This window comes from Brassica napus, chromosome A9 (genome assembly GCF_020379485.1).
Source record: "Brassica napus cultivar Da-Ae chromosome A9, Da-Ae, whole genome shotgun sequence".
In the NCBI taxonomy this organism is placed as follows: domain Eukaryota; kingdom Viridiplantae; phylum Streptophyta; class Magnoliopsida; order Brassicales; family Brassicaceae; genus Brassica; species Brassica napus.
In genome coordinates, this window is record NC_063442.1 from 43,377,350 (window position 1) to 43,399,164 (window position 21,815).

General features: G+C 37.3%; 5 protein-coding genes across 5 annotated transcripts; all 5 read left to right on the plus strand.

The window, feature by feature from the left end:
- Window positions 1–3,782, plus strand: LOC106419938 (cation/H(+) antiporter 5-like). Its single transcript, XM_048741892.1, has 3 exons — window positions 1–742; window positions 887–2,674; window positions 3,073–3,782. Exons 1-3 carry the CDS (start codon window positions 461–463, stop codon window positions 3,538–3,540), a joined length of 2,538 nt encoding a protein of 845 aa, XP_048597849.1. The 5' UTR covers window positions 1–460; the 3' UTR covers window positions 3,541–3,782.
- A 249-nt stretch (window positions 3,783–4,031) lies between these two features.
- On the plus strand, window positions 4,032–7,502 carry LOC106419939 (cation/H(+) antiporter 6A-like). The gene is made up of 4 exons (XM_013860778.3): window positions 4,032–4,572; window positions 4,671–5,687; window positions 5,778–6,440; window positions 6,708–7,502. Exons 1-4 carry the CDS (start codon window positions 4,294–4,296, stop codon window positions 7,206–7,208), a joined length of 2,460 nt encoding a protein of 819 aa, XP_013716232.1. The 5' UTR covers window positions 4,032–4,293; the 3' UTR covers window positions 7,209–7,502.
- Window positions 7,503–7,835: 333 nt separating this feature from the next.
- On the plus strand, window positions 7,836–11,798 carry LOC106420111 (cation/H(+) antiporter 6B). Its single transcript, XM_013860950.3, has 4 exons — window positions 7,836–8,339; window positions 8,564–9,577; window positions 10,018–10,671; window positions 10,957–11,798. The coding sequence occupies exons 1-4, from the start codon at window positions 8,055–8,057 to the stop codon at window positions 11,386–11,388; spliced, it is 2,385 nt and encodes a 794-aa protein (XP_013716404.1). The 5' UTR covers window positions 7,836–8,054; the 3' UTR covers window positions 11,389–11,798.
- A 179-nt stretch (window positions 11,799–11,977) lies between these two features.
- Window positions 11,978–16,167, plus strand: LOC106420229 (DNA ligase 1-like). The gene is made up of 15 exons (XM_013861085.3): window positions 11,978–12,925; window positions 13,216–13,332; window positions 13,438–13,539; window positions 13,612–13,728; window positions 13,864–14,094; window positions 14,177–14,271; window positions 14,342–14,561; window positions 14,630–14,742; window positions 14,815–14,916; window positions 14,993–15,054; window positions 15,134–15,205; window positions 15,289–15,362; window positions 15,459–15,593; window positions 15,702–15,779; window positions 15,880–16,167. Exons 1-15 carry the CDS (start codon window positions 12,101–12,103, stop codon window positions 15,946–15,948), a joined length of 2,412 nt encoding a protein of 803 aa, XP_013716539.2. The 5' UTR covers window positions 11,978–12,100; the 3' UTR covers window positions 15,949–16,167.
- Window positions 16,168–17,885: 1,718 nt separating this feature from the next.
- On the plus strand, window positions 17,886–20,872 carry LOC106419940 (high-affinity nitrate transporter 2.1). The gene is made up of 3 exons (XM_013860779.2): window positions 17,886–19,014; window positions 19,124–19,239; window positions 19,580–20,872. The coding sequence occupies exons 1-3, from the start codon at window positions 18,253–18,255 to the stop codon at window positions 20,220–20,222; spliced, it is 1,521 nt and encodes a 506-aa protein (XP_013716233.1). The 5' UTR covers window positions 17,886–18,252; the 3' UTR covers window positions 20,223–20,872.
- The last annotated feature ends 943 nt before the right edge of the window (window positions 20,873–21,815 follow it).

Here is a 21,815-nt window from a genome sequence, read left to right on the forward strand (position 1 = left end):
TTCTAACATATATTTTCCAGCAGCAAAAGTTTTAGTTACACTCAATAAAAATGAAAAAATATTGAACAGCAAATTAATAATTTTATCGTAATTCATATACACCTTTCTAAAACAATAAACACCTGAGATTGCATGCAGAACTAGCTAGTGACAGATACAATTAGATGGAGACTCCTAAATAAGCAGAGAGTTAAAACAAACATAAAGTAACCTTGTATTGGCAATTAGTCACAAATAACTATATATGAACGGTTAGTTATTTTGTGCAGTGGATATAACCATTGACCAAATAAAACAAAACAAAATAATTAACCGCACGCTCGACTATGTTTAGCAGAGTATCTACAAAACGCGTTTGTTTATATAAAGATAACATCAACTTTTCTGTTTAATTTGTAAGTTTTCTGGACACTGTAAAATATTTTCTCTCGATTTTCTTCTTTGCCCGCAAGAAGAAAAAATGGATTCATTTAACGTTACCTTTTGGAACGAGGTAACGTCGCGTGGATATTGTTTTAGTGACGACGGGACCAAGTTCTGCGAGAAACTACCCATTGTTGTGAGCTCTTCTGGCGTGTGGGAGGAGTACCTACTACCAAGTGGAACAGGGCTGCTGATATGGGACTATGATCTTCCCCGACTCGAGGCCGTAATCGTCCTAGTACTCTGCTTATGGAATTTTATTTATTTCTTGCTAAAGAAGATACGTCTCCCGGTTCCAAGAATCACCTCCATGATGCTTGTAAGAGCCTTTCTTTTCTTTTAGAATAAAAAAAAAAATATTAGTAGATAACAACTATAAGGGAATATATATATATTCTAGGCGATCTCGTAATCCACAAGTTCTCCTATTAAAATTGTTACATGTTTTTTTGTTTTGTTGAAGGCCGGGGCAGCCTTGAGCCAGACGAGTCTTTTGCCTAATGACTGGTTGGTCCAACGCATATTTTTCCCGGATGATCTTAGGCCAAAAGTCCCCGACACGGTCGGTGCGTTTGCCTTTGTGTTTTATTGGTTCCTCGAAGGTGTTAAAATGGATGTTGGAATGATTAAAAGGACAGGTTCAAAAGCGGTTTTCACCGGAATCGTCACTGTTCTTTTCCCTATCTTCACGGCTAACATTGTGTTCGGGTCGCTGAGAGAAACTGGTGGTAAGAACTTGACAGGAGTTGAGTACAGAACAATAATTTTCATGCAGAGCATCTCGGCCTTCACGGGTATCTCAAGGCTAATAAGGGATCTAGAGATTGACCACTCAGAGTTCGGAAGGATCGTTCTCTCGACGGCCATGGTGGCTGATGCAACTGGTGTTGGTATCAACGTAGTTGCCCTATTTGCCTGGTCTGACTGGAGGGTCTCCGCCGTGCAAGGCGTAGGAGTTGTTGGATTTGTTATAGTGCTGGTTTGGATATTTAGACCGTTGATGTTGTTGGTTGTCAGGCGTACACCGGAAGAGAGACCGGTTAAGGAATATGTTATCTACATGATCATCATTTTATCTTTCTTTTCTTTTGAGTATTTGAAGATGCTTCACTTTTTTCCTGCTATTGGGCCTTTCCTTTTGGGGTTGTGTGTGCCTCACGGTCCTCCTCTAGGGTCTGCATTGGTACAAAAGTTTGAAAGCTTTAACACTGGGATCCTCTTGCCACTTTTCTTGTTCTTCCCAATGCTTCAAATCGATGGACCTTGGTTAGTTGAAGAGGTCCAGAGGCTAAGGAATCATGATGGTCAGATGTATGAAGCCTTGAGCATCATCGTCGTCGTCTCGGCCTCCAAGATGTTCTTCACAACTATTCCTCCACTGCTAGCTAAAATGCCTTTGACTGACTCTTTCGTCATGTCACTCATTCTCAGCAACAAAGGGTTCGTTGAAATGTGTTATTTTATGTACGCCGTTGAAAAACAAGTGAGTACTAGTATTATTTTATTTTATTTTATATCCAAGAAAAATCAATATTCTAACTCTTTTTTGTTTTACAATAATCAAGCGTTATATATTGTGTTTGATTTACAGTCTCTTCAAGTGAAGTCGTTCACGACATTGGCTCTAATGATTCTATTCAGCTCTACGGTATTACCAGTGGTGATACATTACCTATACGATGGGTCGAGCCGTTTCATATGTTTCCAGAAGAGGAATCTAATGAGCTTGAAGCTTGGATCAGAGAAGAAGTTCTTAACGTGCATTCACAAATCAGACCACATCTCAGGGGTGATAAATTTTCTAGAACAAGCGTTCCCTCTAGAAGATTCCTTGCTTACTTGCAACGTGCTTAATCTCATCGAGCTTGTTGGTTTGGACAATCCACTCTTCATCTCCCACCAAATGCAAAAGGCTGAGCCGGGAGGCCGGTCATATTCCACCAACGTTCTCATCGCTTTTGACGAGTTCAAACATTTCTGGAAATCTATAACGGTGGAATTGTTCACATCCATCTCAAACCCTAAGTACATGCACCAAGAGATTTACTCGCTTGCTCTCGACAAACAAGTTTCTTTTATTATGCTCCCTTTCCACAAAATATGGTCACTCGACCATACAACTGTGGTCTCAGACGACGTGATGCGTAGGAACGTTAACATCAATGTCTTGAGTCAAGCGCCTTGCTCTGTGGGGGTCTTAGTCCATCGCCAAAAGTTGGTATCTGCGCAAAAGCGCGAACCCATTTTTAAGGTACGCGCGCACATATATTGAAGCTTTGGTTGTTTTCAAACGTCAGTTTTTGTGTTTATGTTTTTTAGTTTGTAAGAGTCGGTCTTGGGCACATCCTGATAAAAAAATAGTTTTGACCTCCACATTTTTTTAAAAAATATTATACTAGCCCCAAATTAGAAATAATTTTTTAATTAAAATTAATTTTAAAATGTTTATTGCTTCCAAAATTTCAAGATCCCGTGAATTTGTTTTTTTTTTCTTTAATTTAGAATATTTTTTTCTCAAAAAAGGCACATCTTCATTTCCCCTCTTAAAAGAGACAAACGTAGATATAAAAACAAAATAATAAGTGAACATTTTTATTTGTAAAAAAAACTAGACATTTACACAATCATCTTGAATTTGTCTAAAACCAGGTCTGCGCAATTTTTGTGGGCGGGAAAGACGACAGAGAAGCCTTGGCAATGGGGAAGCACATGATGAGGAACCAGAAAGTGAGACTAACCGTGTTGAAGCTAGTCCCAGGGACAGTGGTCGGTATGACCACAGGGTGGGATCAGATGCTTGACACGGCAGAGCTTAAGGAGACATTGAGGAACAGCATTTCACCTTCGGAAGGAGAACATAACTTTGTGGAATATTTGGAGGAGACAGTTGACGACGGTTCCGACACATCAAGGATCCTTCTCTCAATCGCTAGTGCTTTTGATTTATTCGTGGTGGGTAGGAGCTCAGGAATGGGGACCGATGTAACGAGAGCATTGAGTGAATGGACGGAGTTCGATGAGTTAGGTGTGATCGGAGATTTGTTGGTGTCATCAGATTTTCCCCAAAGAGGGTCGGTATTGGTGGTGCAACAACAACAGAATGTAGCTTGTAGATAATTGTATTACATTTATAAGAAGATACCAAAACAGAAATACACTTCTCATATACATGATACATGATACATTTATAGCCACAAAATTCCAAAATTAAGCAAAATTAAGTGACAATTCGTCTCCGTTGCCTTGTGGCAAGTGCCAAAGCAATTACCATGACAAAGAGTGAAGCCTCTGTAGCGTTCGTCCTTAATCTTCACGTGCAATTCTAAAGAACGATAAAAATAGAAAACAAAACTATTTTTTTTGTGGTTTATCGAGATTTTGGGTATCATGCTGGTAAATATCCATTATTAAGCATCCATAATACTAGTGTTGAAACTTGAAACATAGTGAAAAGTCACTATTTTCCAAGAGTTTTAAAAGTGTATTTTTCTCTTTTTTTTGGGTCAACGAAAATGTCTAAAACACATAAGTTTTAACTTTTAATAAGAATCTATAATAACTTTTATTATTAGCGGATGCAAATTTCTATATATAAAAAATATAAACGATGTAAAAGAAAACATGGGATGGAGAACAATGTAGCTACAAATAGCATAGAAAACAAAATAAACATGGTGACTAATTGTTAACTGATACGTACCTATTGTTTGCAGGTCATTCAAGTTTAGTCATTTTCCTAAGTCAAAATTTATTACAAACCCTTTTTTCTAGACTTCTTCTCCTCCCCAATTGAACTACAAACCCTAAACCATTCCACAAGATTTTGATCCTAAAGTTAATCTTCGCCAATTCTCAGTTTATCTCCCTAAAATGGATCAACGTGTACACATGGATTACTTGGACGTTGCATGGAGAGGCTACAAGGAAGATAAGAACACGTCTCTATTCTGCGAGACACATCCTTTCACTTTAAATTCGCACGGTGTATGGGAGAGATTGGTTGACAAGTCACGAGGGTTGAGCTTCTGGGAATATCCGCTACCCAATCTCGAGATCATAATATTGTCTACTTTTGTTCTTTGGCGTCTCTTCGAATTCTCATGCAACAAAATGGGTCTTCGAGTACCTAGATTCACTCATATGATGATTGTGAGTTTCTTATCTTAATATACCTCCCCCCATGTTTTTTTGTTGTCATTTCAACAAATTACGATGCATTTCTAAAATGTAATTTCTTGTCGTTCAAGGCAGGGGTGATATTAGGTAAAACTTGTCACTTAAGCAGCACCTCTTGGCTCCATAACATATATTTCCCTGATGATAGCCGACCAAAGATCGCCGAGACACTGGGGGCTTTCGGGTTCCTTTTATATTGGTTCCTGAAAGGTGTTACAATGGATGCTGGAACGGGATTGACGATGGGGAAAAAAGCTAGTGTGATTGGGTTCACCACAATGTTCGTACCCTTGGTATGTGGGAACATCATGTTTAGATTGAGAAAACGAAGAGGCCATATAACCTTGCTGACAACGGAATACAGGTTGCTCATGTTCTTGCAAAGCATATCCGCGTTCACAAGCATTGACACACTCCTAAGAGACCTCAAGATCAAACACTCGGAGTTTGGAAGGATAGCACTTTCGGGTGCCATGGTGACTGACATGATGGCTTTTATTGCAACGTTTTTGAATGCCATGCACTGGGAAGGATACGAAGGATTGGTCCAAACTATATTTAGCTGCTTCTTTTTCGCATGTATGGTATATGTGGTGAGGCCAGCTATGTACTGGGTGATCAAGCAGACTCCAGAAGGGAGGCCGGTCAAGGATATTTACATCTACTTGATTTTGGCGCTCGCTTTTTTCTCTTTCAAATACTTTGAGATGGTTGGTCTATTTGGACCTGCTGGGTCGTTTGTTCTTGGCTTGACTGTTCCCCACGGATATCCTTTAGGTTCAACTTTTGTTCAAAAGTTTGAGAGCTTTAATCTTGGGGTTATCTTTCCTCTATTTGGATCATTAACCATGATGCAACTGGATCTCTCATGGTTATTGAAAGAGTTTGTAAATATTGCACGGATGGAGGGCCAGCTATATGAGGCTGTTTCCCTTATTCTTTCTGTAAATGTCACAAAATTCATTGCTTCAACCATAGCTGCATATGCTTTTAAAATGCCCTTAAGAGACTCCTTTGCTCTAGCCCTTGTATATGGTAATAAGGGGGTCTTCGAGCTCTCCTACTTCACATATGCCGTTGAAATAAAGGTACCATCCGTTCTATATATGTATCAATATGAAGATTATATAGTTTTTTGTTAACAACACACATATTAAATCATTGAACATCTTTGACAGAAAGTAACACCAGAAGTTTTCACAATCATAGCTACGTTCATCTTCTTAAACTCTATCTTCATACCAATGGCCTTGGAGCTCGTCCATGACCCAACCAAAAGATTCAAATGCTACCAAAAAAGGAATATGGTAATCTTGAAAGACGGCGGAGAGCTCCAGTCTCTTGTGTGCATCTACAAACCTGATCACATAACTTCTATGATCAGCCTTTCAGGAGCTTTCAACCCATCAGAATATTCTCCAATGGCGTGCAATGTACTCCACCTCATTGAACTTATGGGTCAGGCCAGTCCTATGTTCATTTCCCACCAGTTGCAACAACCAGAGCCCGGAAGTATTTCTTGTTCCGACAGTGTCATAAGTTCATTCCGTAGCTTCCACAAACAATTCTTTGAATATATATCATTGGATATTTTCACTTCAGTCTCTATGTCCAAACACATGCATGAGGATATTTGTTGGCTAGCCCTATCCAGAAGCCTATATCTGATTCTGCTTCCTTTCCACCGTACCTGGTCTGTTGATCGCTCCACAGTTATCTCTAACGATGATAAGCTGAGAATGATCAACATTAACGTCTTGAGACGAGCCCCGTGCTCTGTTGGAGTCTTTATCTATCGCAAACCCATCGTGGAACATCATATGGCTGAGTATGACAGCAAGGTACTGATATTATCCAAATAACACATTTCGATTTTTAATTTAGTTCTAAAAGTCTATCTATCATTTTTGCCTAGTTCTAAAAGTCGAAATTTTATAAAACAAGATACATTCAATTTTAAAAGAAATACTTTTGCAGGTAATGCAAAAAAAAAAAAAAAAAATCGACGGAAAGTTTTTTGTTTTTTATCAGTTTATTTGGTGTTTGCAATAAACATGAAAATGAAAAAAAGGCAAGTGTGTAACCTTATCAAGCTCTTGTCTATGCAGATATGTTTAATTTTTAACGATGGAAAGGACGATAGAGAGGCTTTGGCGGTAACTAATCGAATGAGACTGACAGAGAAGCGGATAAGCCTCACTATCATAAGATTCATTCCAAAAATTTCTGAAATAGAGAACCAGTACTTGGGGGAGAATTTCCAAATGGTTAGCCTGAAGGAGACCGTGACTAACATCATTGGGTTCGACGTCAAGGAAAATGATGACTATGTGACATATATCGATACAACGGTTTCCGATGGATCTGAGACCTCCAAAATCTTGCGATCCATGGCCAATGATTATGACTTGTTTGTAGTTGGGAGAAGCAGCGGAGTAGGTACTGAGGTTACAAACGGAATTAGCGAGTGGGCAGAGTTTGATGAATTGGGACCCATTGGAGATTTATTAGCATCACATGAGTTTCCTTCTAGAGCGTCAGTGCTGGTTGTACAAAAACAAGAATACATTCATAGTGCCAAAAGCAAAAGAGGGTTATCTAAGTCATGATGCATGTGAGCTATGTTCACTGCTCAGCTCCTGTGCTTGTCATAAAAATAGTTTAGGATGTACAAAATGTGTGAAGTTATATGGATTCGATTTTCTTCTGAATTTGATAACTTAAAGATTTTGATCGCTTCTTAGATTTTGATCGCTTCTTAGATTATCAAAATTAGACTACTTTTACTTTATAGAAGGTGTCCGACGATTCAATTCAAACCAAGAACCGCCAACCATCTTCATATTATATTTGTTTTTACATCAAAAAAAACATTCTATCAAATTTAATTAGAACAACGAATAATATTGTGCGTCAAAAAAAAAAAAAAGAACAACGAATAATAAAGAATAATAAATAAGTTCCTATGACAAAACAGTTCTCCTAGCTGAATGATCAGCACCATCTTCATAATACTATTTACAAATTAACCCCTTTTTTTTATCAAAACAAATTAACCCTTTAAAAAAAAAATTTAACCCTAAAGAACATAAGGAGCCATCGGTAGAGCTTGCATGATCCTCTTCCAACTATAGCTGCCATTGCTATAACAATTCAGAAATAGATTATCTTATAATAACACGATCCTTTTAACACATATACCGAAATAGAAAAAAAAACGTTATAATTAAGAAACCATTTAGAGTGTCCTGATTAATGAGATCATGATATTTTAAAGCAATACAAAACTTACAAACGCCATAAGAGACGGAGATAACACATGGACACTATATTTATCCACAATTTCTGATTATCTTAGAGATATTTATGGGATTTAAGAAACCATTTGACCGGTCTTTTTAGTTCTTCCTTTGACTGGAAAACAAAGAATTTTCATTGATAAAAAATTGTTCCAGATGGATGCACAAGAGGAGACTTGGCATAAAGGGATGTTGGAGGCCCATATGAAAAGAGAAGAAATGGGGAAAAATATGATTTGTGATGTAAGTCCACATATAATGTTGAACTCACGCGGTGCCTGGGAGAAACTGGCTTCTGGATCTGAAGGATTACCATTCTGGGAGTACCCTCTTCCTAAACTAGAGATCATAATTCTCTCCACGTTCATATCCTGGCGTTTCTTTGATATCTTGTTCAAGAAGTTAGGTGTTCCTATTCCAAGGTTCACCTCCATGATGCTTGTAAGTATTTATGTGCTTAAAGTATTTCGATATGATCGGATAATATAAGGACAGGTTCTGAAATTTTGGGAATTTTAAACAATTTAGTAAAAACTTTAGTAATTAAAAAACAATTGAGGGATCTATGTATATATATTAACTAAAAAAGGGCATAAGGCTAATGTATCACTTGGTTCATGACCAGCAGCTCTGATCATATAACAATGTTCTCTTGTTCTTGAAAGGTTGGGGCAGTCTTAAGTGAGTCGTTTCAGCCGATGCAGATGTCATGGTTTCGACACATTTTTATCCCTGACGATTATATGCCAAATGTTGCTGAGACCATTGGTACATTTGCTTTTACTCTAAATTGGTTCCTAAGAGGTGTGACTACAAATGTTAGCATGCTAAAAAAGTCCAAAACCAAGAGTACTGCAATTGGAGTCACCTCAATGATAATCCCATGGTATATTGGAAAAATCGTTTATTCATCTAGAGAGAAATCAAGTATCCTAACCATGACCCGTATGGAGTATTCTATAAGTATATTCACCATGAGCATGGCGCCATTCACTTGCATCAACATGCTCCTTACCGACCTCAAAGTAGTTCACACTGAGTTCGGCCAAATCGCTCAGTCTTCAGCAATGGTAATCGATGTACTCGCTTTTGCCATGAGCGTATGGGCTAACGTTAGCTACAGTTATAGAATTGGTATGCGGATGGGAGTTGCTTTAATGATCTTCTTTGTTTTCTTGTACCTTGTGCGACAAGCAATGCTTTGGGTGGTCAGGCATACACCAGAGGGAACACCTGTGAAAAGCATTTATCTCTACATTGGTCTCTTGCTAGCTTACTTGTCTCACATTTACTGGACTCGCTTCTTGTTCTTCGGACCGTTGGGTGCGTTTGTTCTTGGTTTGGCTATCCCAGACGGACCACCATTAGGATCAGTATTTATAAAAAAATTCGACAGTTTCAATGAGGGCATATTCTTACCACTCTTTGGATCATTTACCATGATGAAATTAGATTGGTCGTTTCTAATAAAGGAGATTGGAAGTGGAAAGTTTCTCCATGGACATACCTATGAGTGTTTTTCATTCCTTCTCGTCTTATACGTAGCGAAGTTCGTGACTTCTTTCCTCTCAGCCATAGCTGCAAGGATGCCACTGAGAGACTCAGTTATTCTAAGTATCATTATGGGCACCAAGAGTAGTTTCGAGCTGGCCTACGTGCTCCAAGCCTTCGAAAAAGAGGTAAGAATCTTGTTGCTATAGTTATATAACTTAATTCATTAGGCGAATCCATTAAATAACACACAAAATTTGTGACAATAATAAGTAAATAACAAATTTTCAAAATAGTGGTTCATTCACTCGGGTTTGGTACGCTTTCTAACTTGTTCATTATATAGCACTAATTGCGTTTTTCCCGGAGCCGACTGTCGGCATATTAAAAAAATTTAAATAATATTAATTAAAGGATAAAATAACTAAATTACTCTAAATCCTAAACTCTTAACCTAATTTCATCTCCTACATATTAAACATTACTCTAATCATTAAATCCAAACTTAAATATAAAATTATTTTTTTTACTTTTAATTAATGATATTTTGAGAATTTTTCTCATTATGTAATATTTTTGAAATAAAAATATTGTTGTAATTCATTTTAATATTTCTGTCTTTAAACAGATAATTAGTTTGGAGATTTTCTCGCTCATGGGCATATACATTCTCGCAAACTCTTTGTTAACACCGATGGCTATACATTTCTTGTACGACCGGGCCAAGAGATTTGCATGTTATGGGAGAAGAAGCTTGAAACATAAGTCGGAACTACAATTGTTGGTGTGCATCAACAAGCCTGACAACATAACATCCATGATCAACCTTCTAAGAGCTACTGCACCATCTAAAGACTCTCCAGTGTCGTGTTGTGTTCTTCACTTACTTGAGCTTGTGGGTAAAGCTACTCCCACGTTTATCTCTCACCAGCTTCAGAAACCAAAGCCTGGAAGCAGATCTTACTCGGAAAATGTCATAAGCTCCTTCCAACTGTTTCAAGAGATTAATCAGGACTACACATCTATACACATCTTCACCTCTTTAACTTCAGCTAAAGAGATGCATGAACACATTTGTTGGTTTGCTCTTGATAAAATTTCATATCTTATTCTCCTCTCTTTTCACCGCACTTGGGGTGCTAATGGTTATGGCGTTACCTCGGACGATCAAACACTGAGACATCTTAATCGTAACGTACTGAAACGAGCACCTTGCTCGGTCGGAATCCTTGTTTATCGTAAACCATTATGGCAACCCAAATCCATAGAATCTCCATGCAGGGTACGTTACTTTGCATTCTACATTCTAAATTGCTTTTCTTAAACAGTTGAAGTTCCAGGCGTTAGGCTTATAATCTTTTCCGGATCGGGAGTTAATTTTTAGATATTCTAATTTAAATAATTTTTTTTGCACCAAAAGTGGTTTGAATCTGAGGTACAAAAGAACCAATGTTTTTTTTTTGTAGTATTACTAAGCTACCAACACTTTGGCACTACTCTACATTGTTTTTTTTTGTTTTCCATATATAATAATAACTCAACATCATTGTCACACAAACAAATGCAGGTGTGCTTGGTTTACGTGGGAGGGAACGATGACAAAGAGGCGTTAGCATTAGCAGACCACATGAGAGGCAACCAGAACGTGAGTATAACGGTGCTGACTCTGATCCCTATCTCTAAAACCGAGGAGGGCAGCGAGTCGAGCCAGAGTCAAATGGTAGACACTTGCCAGGTTGAAGAGAAGCCTGGAGATAGCTCCATCACGTACATTGTTAGAATGGTGGAGGATGGGAATAAGACTTCCGAGATTCTGCACTCAGTGGCTTATGACTATGATATGTTTTTGGTCGGAAGAAGTAGCGGGATGGGTACTGCGGTCACCAAAGGACTAGGGGACTGGATGGAGTTCGATGAACTTGGAGTCATAGGTGATTTGATAGCATCTGAAGATTTTCCTTCTAGGGCATCTGTCTTGGTCATCCAACAACAAGAGTGAGCTATAGAGTAGTGCCTTTTTCCTAAAGCTAAATTAATTAGCTTCAACCTTTGTTGAGATTGAGATTATTTACGACCAAGAAACGTAAATTGGATCTTGTAATTTATATCCATAGGACTCTCAAACGTAGATTGCTCCTTCTTGTGTTGTAATGATTATATAGAACACATGTATAGTGGGCAAGAGGTGTCCTTGGAACAGTTATATGAAATGAAACAAGATATGCATTAATTTTATCAAAAATCCCTCAATTTTAAAATAATAATCAAAATTTTATAAACTATTTATTTTAAAACTATTTTATTATTTATAATACTATGATACATACTACATGAACGATTATATACAACTAAAATTTTTAGTTATCATAAAATAAAATTTATTTTTGACAGTTTTGTTTACACTATCAATTCGCGTTTTAAAAATCCACGTTTTACCGTTGTATTTGTATCATGTTAAAAGAAAATTATGTAGATTTTTTTTTCATTTAATATATAGAATTGTTAATAAAAAGAGTTAATAAGTCAAAATATTCAAATTAATTTTGTATATATATACTCATCATCTACGTCCAAAGCAGAGGAGAAACTCTGCCGCCATATTTTTCTTTCTTCAAGATTGCAACACGTGTCCTCTCTGTAAATTCAAAAACCCTAATTTCAAAAAACTCTACCTTTCTCTCTCTCTCTCTCTCTCTCTCTCTCTCTCTCTGATGTTAGCGATTCGATCATCGAATCACTTCCGATGCATTTCTTCTCTCTGCACTAAAACTCGATTCTCCTCCGTATTAGTCTCTCTCAATCGCCAAGTTTCCCCCTTTCCCTCCTCCTCGCGCCTCCACCACAGAGCAATGTCTTCTTCTCGCCCCTCTGCATTCGACGCTCTCATGTCCAACGCTCGCGCTTCCGCCAAGAAGAAAACGACTCCCCAAGCTTCCAATTCATCTCCCTCCCCGAACAAAAGAAAAATCTCGAAAACCCAAGACGCCGATTCGCCAAAGGCGGAAGCTTTTTCCGATTCCCCCAAACCCAGATCAGATTCGCCGTCAATTGCGGAAGATTTGAAGAAGGGAGCGAAAACCCAAGACGCCGATTTGACAAAGGTGGAGGCTTTTTCCGATTCGGCTAAACCCAGATCGTCAATTGCGAAAAAGTCTAGGACTTTGAGTCAGACGGATAAAGTCGACGAATTGAAGAGTAGGATTGTGTTGCTGAAGAGGAAGCCTGGCGAATTCGATCCGGAGAGAGTGGCGTGTTGGGAGAAAGGGGAGAGAGTTCCGTTTCTGTTTGTGGCATTGGCGTTTGATTTGGTATCAGCTGAGAGTGGCAGGATTGTGATTACTGATATTTTGTGTAACATGTTGAGGACTGTTATTGCCACCACTCCTGATGATTTGGTCGCTACTGTTTATCTTGCGGCCAACGAGATTGCTCCTGCTCATGAAGGGGTGGAGTTGGGGATTGGTGAAGGTTCTATTATTAAGGCCATCTCTGAAGCTTTTGGTAGAACTGAGTCCCAGGTTAAGAAGCTGAATACGGTATGTTGTTAGAATCATTTTCAATGTTCAAGAAATTGTTAGGTGTTGGTTAGGCGTTTTATAGAAGATTATTGTTTAGGCGAACATCTACACCGCTAGACTGATATTTTTTTTTTTTAAAAATCGTTTAGTTTATACCCAATTTGGGGACTAGGAGCCGTCTAGACCAATTTTTAGAACACTGATAATTTTGGTTGGTTGCTTTTATAATTCCAGTGAGGTTGTCTGGTAGAATGTCTTTTGAACTGAGGTGCAGGTTAAGAAGTTTTGTAATTGATTGTTAATTGTAGGAACTGGGAGACTTGGGGCTTGTAGCAAAAGGAAGCCGTTCGTCACAGACTATGATGTTCAAGCCAGAACCATTGACTGTTGTCAAGGTTTTCAATACTTTTCGACAAATTGCTAAGGTACTTAAAAGCCATTTTCTTATGGTTTATGGCTGACTTGAATGAGATTCAAGCAACTTTCTTTCGCCTGACTGAATGCATAAGAGATGAGTGGGATTATATCAGGAAAGTGGGAAAGATAGTACAGAGAAGAAGAAGGATCGGATGAAGGCACTTCTCGTGGCAGCTACAGACTGTGAACCTCTTTACTTAACTCGTCTACTTCAGGTATGCAGATCAATCATCACAATTTTTTTTCTGCTCATTCCTTACTAAGCCCCTGCTGAATTTACCTTCCAGGCAAAGTTGCGGTTAGGCTTCTCAAATCAGACGGTCTTAGCTGCCTTGGGACAAGCAGCTGTTTATAATGAAGAGCACTCAAAGCCACCCCCAAAAACCAAGTCTCCTTTAGAAGAGGTTTGCTTTCTCTTTTAGTTTCTATATTTCTCATTTTGGATCTGTATGTAGCATTCTTCTAGAGGCCTCGTGGTTTACCTCTAATGCTATTTTGTTTTTTTTCATGGATGCATCCTTCTGCTCTGTGTTTTGTAGGCTGCAAAGATCGTTAAGCAAGTATTCACTGTACTTCCTGTGTATGACATTATAGTTCCTGCTCTTCTAACTGGCGGTGTGTGGAATCTTCCTAAAACTTGTAACTTCACACTTGGTGTTCCTATTGGACCAATGCTTGCAAAACCAACAAAAGGTGTAGGCGAGATACTTAACAAGTTCCAGGACACAGTTTTCACATGCGAATACAAATATGATGGAGAACGTGCACAGGTGGATATATAAATAAATAGCAGAGTTATTTATATATATTTTATTAAGTATTTGGCTTTATCATTCAGTCAATTTGGTGCAGGTACATTGTATGGAGGATGGTACATTCGAGATATATAGTCGTAATGCTGAAAGGAACACTGGGAAGTACCCTGATGTTGCTCTTGCGTTATCAAGGTAGACCTTCTTGTTGAATAACATTAGAAAGAGCTAATCTTGAAAGTTAGTGAAATCTTCATTTGTGCAGGTTAAAGAAGCCTTCTGTGAAATCTTTTATCCTGGACTGTGAGGTTGTTGCTTTCGATAGAGAGAAAAAGAAGATTCTTCCGTTTCAGATTCTGAGCACTCGAGCGCGTAAGAATGTGAACGTCAATGATATCAAAGTTGGCGTGTGCATCTTTGCTTTTGACATGTTGTATCTAAATGGACAGCAACTTATCCAGGAGAATCTTGATATTCGCCGAGAGGTGTGTGAGCCAGTAAATCATTTTTTTTCCTTTGGTTTCATGAAGTAAAGTGTTGTGCCTTCTTGCAGAAGCTATACGGATCATTTGAGGAAGATCCTGGATATTTCCAGTTTGCAACTGCTCTAACATCCAGCGATATCGATGAAATACAAAAGTTTCTTGACGCTTCTGTTGACATTGGGTATATATCTTAACACCTTCTTATCTCCTTGTTGGTTCATTTTGTCATCTGTATATGTTTTTTTTTTGGCAGGTGTGAAGGGTTAATCATTAAAACAATGAATTCAGATGCGACATATGAGCCTGCAAAGCGATCGAATAATTGGTTAAAACTGAAGAAAGACTATATGGACAGGTAATATTCCTTTTCAAAAAAAAAAAATTGTTTAAAATTGATTCTGAATCGTTTACTGACCCCTAGAGTTATGCAGCATTGGGGATTCTGTGGATCTTGTACCAATTGCTGCTTTCCATGGACGTGGCAAACGCACAGGTTTAAAACCATTCAAACTATTTCGGCTGATACATTCACTCTTCAGGTTGTAAACAAATCTTCATTGCTTTCCTTCTAGGTGTCTTTGGTGCATTCTTACTAGCTTGCTATGATGCTGATAAGGAAGAGTTCCAGAGCATTTGTAAAATAGGTCAGTCTTGTGCACCTTTGCATCTCATTTCATTTAGTTTCTCAAATGTCTTATACCGTGATTTTACCGGTTTGGGATTCTAGGTACTGGATTTTCTGAAGCTGTGCTTGAAGAACGGTCTACGAGTCTTCGGTCCAGAGTGATTCCTACTCCTAAAGTATGATATTTATTTCTTCTCTCTTTCCCTTTTTTTTTTTGAACTGTATGATCATGCTTGAGTTGTAGCTGATTGTGATGATTCAAATATATTCAGCAATACTACCGAGTTGGAGACAGTCTCAATCCAGATGTTTGGTTTGAGCCCACTGAGGTCTGGGAAGTGAAGGCAGCTGACTTGACAATTAGCCCTGTGCATCGTGCAGCCAATGGAATTGTGGATCCTGATAAGGTTTGAACATTATCTGACTTATTTTCTTCCTTTTCATTTTTTTTTTGGTTTGGATCTATCTGATATGATATTGAATGAACTATATGATTTTTTGTTTCATGAAAAAAGGGAATTTCTCTACGTTTTCCTCGTTTACTCCGTGTACGGGAAGACAAGAAGCCAGAGGAAGCAACATCATCTGAACAGGTGAAGTCGTATCATAACCACTAGAATGGCAAGATCAGGCTGGTTTGAAGTTCGTTTCCTTTTTTTTTCTTAATTTTCTGTTTACTATGTCTGTTTTCAGATTGCTGATATGTACCAAGCTCAAAAACACAACCATCCAAGCAATGAAGGCAAAGGTGAAGATGATTGAACAATTGTAATCTGGTTATGGAGCTTATTGTACGCACAATGTGTGTTTGAGTTTTCTACCTTAACTGCTAATGAAAACAAAACAGTTTTTAGAATAAGTTAATTCGAGGTCTGGAATATGTAGGTTTACAGTAACAGGATGGTTGGCATGGTATGTTAAGAAAATCAAATAATCTTTTCTTATTTAAAAAAAAAGTCACATATACGTATGTTGTCATTATGACGTTTTCTTTATGACATCACCATGGCTGAAAAGAAAGAAGATAAAAAAAAAACATGTAGTTAGTTACGTTATAACAAACAAATGGATCGAAATGGTAACTTTGACATGTATATAACTTAGCGTGTTGTGCTATTTAAACAATCAGTATAATAATAATCAGATCATTCCAAGATTCTGAAGTCTGCCCCGGCCTTTCCAGACTTTAATATTGTTTTTCTGACTCGTGTATTTATATTTAGTAAATCGAATATATTGATTATGTATATAATAAGAGTGAAGAATATAATGATGATATCATCAATAAGTGGACTTCTCAAATTGAACAGCGAATTTTTGTCCTTTCTCAAACTCCAACAGGCCTCAACAGAGGGAACATCGGACTTGTCAGCAAGAATGATTCATACATGTACCACGACTATTGTTCGGCAAGCATGGTGGACATACAGCTATGCATGTGTGTACATCTACACATAATTTTTTTTGACCAGAGTACTATATACGCATATCTACCTATCAATTGGCCAGAGTAGATTTGATATCCTTTATGTATTAAATCAAAAACCTATTTTCAATTATGTAATTGATACAAAACGTGATTATGAATTATTTTGTTCTATATAAGGCCTTATAATAGTTAAATATTACGTCACATATTTTATGATTTTTGTTTAATGCCTTGTTTATCATTTTTCTTTGAAACCATTTTAAGAATCTAAGCTTATGTACAAGCGAAACTAAGAATATCACACCACCCAATTTTTTTTGTTTTATCTTTATAAGACTTTTACTACAATCGTTGATATAATTTGTTTCATGCATTTATATTATAAAGTTGCGAGTAAATTAATTAACCACCAACTTATTATTTCAACTTTTAATTCCTGCAAAGCACAAAACATGTCAAGTTTTTACTATTTAATATTAAAATATATATTCAAAAACTCAGATTAAAAACTAAATTAGCCCATAACAAACTAAGGCATGATTGGTAACCATTGTAAAAACAATAAGAACAGATAGAAAATAAATAAGTATGAATAAAAATTTATTAATAATGAGGAATGATGAATCCTTATCAAAATTAATGAAGAATTGATTTATTCTATGATTTTCTACAAACAAAGGAATAAAAAAGAATGAAAAGTAAACCATATTTCTTATGAATGGTAAAAATTTAAGGAATATTAAAGAACATAGTGTTACTCTTCGTTCTCTTGGTCACCAGTCGTACAAAATGAAAACATTGAAATACATAAGCAATATAAGCGTTTAAGAAAGAAAATATATAAAAGTAAATAAAATTCAAAGAGAGGAGGTGAAAAATTATTTTTGAACAAATAACACGATTCAAAGAGACGAGATTATATTAACGTTTAAGAAAGAAAAAAAATATAAAAGTAAATATAATTTAACGTCGGCGTCCTGGAGCTTGTATAGTTGTATTGGAGATTCTTGCATCCACATGTCCTTCCAATTGGGGTAAACAAAGATTTATATTCGATCCTATATTATACTTTTATAGTATGTGGGGGCAATCCAAAATTTTAACAAAATAAATTATCAAAAATTATATTTATTCGTACACTTGATTATTATGAGAAAACATATCTAAGTAACCTGGGTTCTAAAATAAAACTATCTTCATAACAATTTTTTATCATCTTTTGAAATTTGATTTGTGTATTCATCATATTTAACTTTATTTTAACTTAGGAAATATTTGTATACAAATTGAGATTTAATGAATTGATTGATCATATTTTTTACAAAATAGAACATCAAATTAAATAAATGAAATTTGGCAACAGCTTGGACATGCAGAAGGATTCCACTTCCACATGTACATGACGACCGAATAGCATTGTAGGCAACCTTTGGAATAAGCCCGACGCGTGCGGCGAAGATGGAATCCTCCAAACAATACTATTAAATCGTTAGTTAACGTTTTAGAATCTCCAAAGAATGTATTCTTTTTGACTTTGTCAACACTACCGAACTCTATATAAACCCTAACGTGATCAATAAACTTGAATCAAGTCTCAAACTTGTAAAGTAAAAGAACTTCATATATCTTTTATTTTAATGGGTGATTCTACCGGTGATACCGGAAGCTCCATGCACGGAGTATCCACCGACAAGACGGGCAAGTACGATCTCCCCGTGGACTTGGAGGATAGGGCAACAGTTTTCAAGCTCTTCTCCTTCGCTAAACCTCACATGAGAACGTTCCACCTCTCGTGGATCTCTTTCTCTACATGTTTTGTCTCGACCTTCGCTGCTGCACCACTTGTCCCCATCATCCGGGAGAACCTGAACCTCACCAAACAAGACGTAGGAAACGCTGGAGTTGCCTCAGTCTCTGGGAGTATATTCTCTAGGCTGGTGATGGGAGCAGTGTGTGATCTTCTTGGTCCCCGTTACGGATGTGCATTTCTTGTGATGCTTTCCGCACCAACGGTGTTCTCAATGAGCTTCGTGAGTGGAGCCGCGGGGTTCATAACTGTGAGGTTCATGATAGGGTTCTGCCTAGCCACGTTTGTGTCGTGTCAATACTGGATGAGCACTATGTTCACCAGTAAGATCATCGGTCTGGTGAACGGGACAGCCGCGGGGTGGGGAAACATGGGAGGTGGGATAACGCAGTTGCTCATGCCGGTTGTCTATGAGATCATAAGGCGTTGTGGTGCAACAGCGTTCACAGCCTGGAGAATCGCCTTCTTTGTCCCTGGTTGGTTGCACATTATCATGGGAATCTTGGTACTCACGCTAGGTCAAGATCTCCCAGGTGGGAACCGAAAGGCCGTGGAGAAAAAGGGAAAAGTTGTCCAAGACAAACTTGGGAAGGTTTAGCACTATCTATATGAATATGTTCTCTCCAATATTTTAATCTGCCTATTTACTAGTAGCTAGATGGATCAATTGTCTAACTCATGATTTCGTAATAATGGTGTAGATTATGTGGTGTGCCGTCAGTAACTACAGGACTTGGATATTCGTTCTTCTCTATGGATACTCTATGGGAGTCGAGTTGAGCACTGATAATGTTATCGCCGAGTACTTCTTTGACAGGTATGTTGTCCATATGGATTGGAAACAGAAGAAAGCACTTTTGGTATAGTAAAAAATAAGAACAATAACAGTAAACATGCATATACATTCTTAATTGTTGAGGAATAACTTGGAATGATTTTATTCTACTAGTTCTATAAATAAATACATTTTAACTTAAATATAGTAATATATTCATATTATCAGTTCCAAAGTAATTTCAAAAATAAATAAAAATAACATTTTTAAACATATTTCTACGATTTTGATTAAAAATGAATATAATAAATATATTCTATTTGTGATCAATTTCATTCTCTGATTCCATTCATTTTATTTCATGGTTACAATTTATGTTCAGGTTCCACTTGAAGCTTCACACAGCTGGAATCATAGCAGCATCTTTTGGAATGGCCAACTTCTTTGCTCGTCCAGCAGGAGGCTATGCATCTGACATTGCAGCCAAGTACTTCGGGATGAGAGGACGGTTGTGGGCGTTGTGGATCATTCAGACCGCCGGTGGTCTCTTCTGTGTGTGGCTCGGCCTCGCCAACACCCTCGTCACTGCTATTGTAGCTATGATCCTTTTCTCTTTAGGAGCACAAGCCGCTTGCGGAGCTACCTTTGCAATCGTTCCCTTTGTCTCCCGGCGATCCCTAGGCATTATCTCGGGTCTAACCGGGGCTGGAGGGAACTTTGGATCAGGACTCACACAGCTCATTTTTTTCTCTACCTCACAATTCACAACTGAACAAGGGCTAACGTGGATGGGAGTGATGATAGTTGCTTGCACGCTGCCTGTGATGTTAATCCACTTTCCTCAATGGGGAAGCATGTTCCGTCCTCCTTCCACGGATCCCGTGAAAGGTACAGCGGAGTACTATTATGTTTCCGAGTGGAATGAGGAGGAGAAGCAGAAGAACATGCATCAAGGCAGCGTTGCGTTTGCCATAAACGCCAAGTCTGAGGATGGCCGCAACGCCCCTTCAACCATCACTGTTTGATCAATCAATGATTTCATTTGTGTGTAATGGAACAAACTGAGGGAAAATAAACACACATTGTTTTCATATGCTTTTATTGTGTTTTTGTTTTTTTTTCTTGAATTTCTTTTGTTTGTTTGTACTGAGCGTTTTTTAGTTAAAACTTAAAAGCTCATATTCATTGAAGTGTGCCCATGTGTTGAGAAATCACGAAAGTGTTTGCTTCTTTTTAATCATCTGATAAAAAACGATTAAAATCATGTTTTCAAGAAAAGAGATACGGTGATTGGTTGTGTCTATGATGAGTTTATTAGTAGGTCGAGCGAGTTTCTATGTTCATTCCACTCGGAAACATAATAGTACTCCAAGCGTTTGGTATTAACGTTTGGCATTAACGTTTCGCAAATGAACACAACTTGGCATTAACGTTTCGCAAATGTGATCTTCTAGTATCTCCAAGTAATCATGCAGGGAAGTCCACATATCTAGCCGCAAAAGTTATATGGACGTTTAAAAAAATTAGGTCTGAATTTGTTATATATGTAAGTAGTCAAATACATGAACGTAATGACGTTTCTTGTCCTTACGTTCCTTTTTTACACCGCGCTGTCATTACATTAAACGAATAAAACATTAGATTGAAATGGTAACTTCGACTTATGTATAACTTAGCCTAATAAACCAACCAATTTAATAACCAAACTATATATATAACTCCAAGATTCTTAATCGGCCCCGGCGTTTCCAGACTTTAAATGTTATTTTTGACTCTTATTTTTCAACTGATGATTTATATTATATAATCAAACTGAAAGTAACTCACACACCTTACTATATGTATATAGCAGTGATGGCGTCATCAATACGTTGACTTCTCAAATTTGGAAAGCGAAACTTTGGCTTTTCTCAAACCTCAACAAGCCTCGAGACAGGAAGCACTGGACACGTCACAAGGATTGGCTTATACAAGTACCACGACTATGGTACGGCAAGTCGGCAACTATATATGATGGACGATATCCTATATATACATGCAGCTCCTATTCGTATATATATATATATATATACATTCAGAAGAGTACAAGTACTTATAATAAAAATTTAGTTAAAATTACAATGATGAATATATACGCAATTCTACCTATCAATTTGCCAGAGGCAATCTGAAATCATCTACGTATTAAATCAGAAACCTATTTTATGTAAATATTATTCAAAATTCTGGTTATAACTTTTTTCGAAGGTCTGTATAGTAGTTAAATTATGCGTATTTATGAGGTTTTGTCGTATTATTTATTAAATTACGTTAATTTAACTGGTTAACATATTGTTCAAATGTGATTAATTCTATGTTTAGTCTGATGGTGGACATGTAAAACTGCTAATGCCAAATTGCCAATCAAATAGGATACATATATGTATGTGGTGGTATATATATGGTTGGGCACTTGGGCTCTAACTATACCATACATATCCAATTTTTGCAGTATTATACTACCATACGGAAGATATATAATAAGTTTGTTGAAGTTACAAAGCGATCGTTTGGAATTTTAAGAGACAACTAATAAGCAGCTAAGGCCACAATAAACTCAACCGTCCGAGAAAACAGCA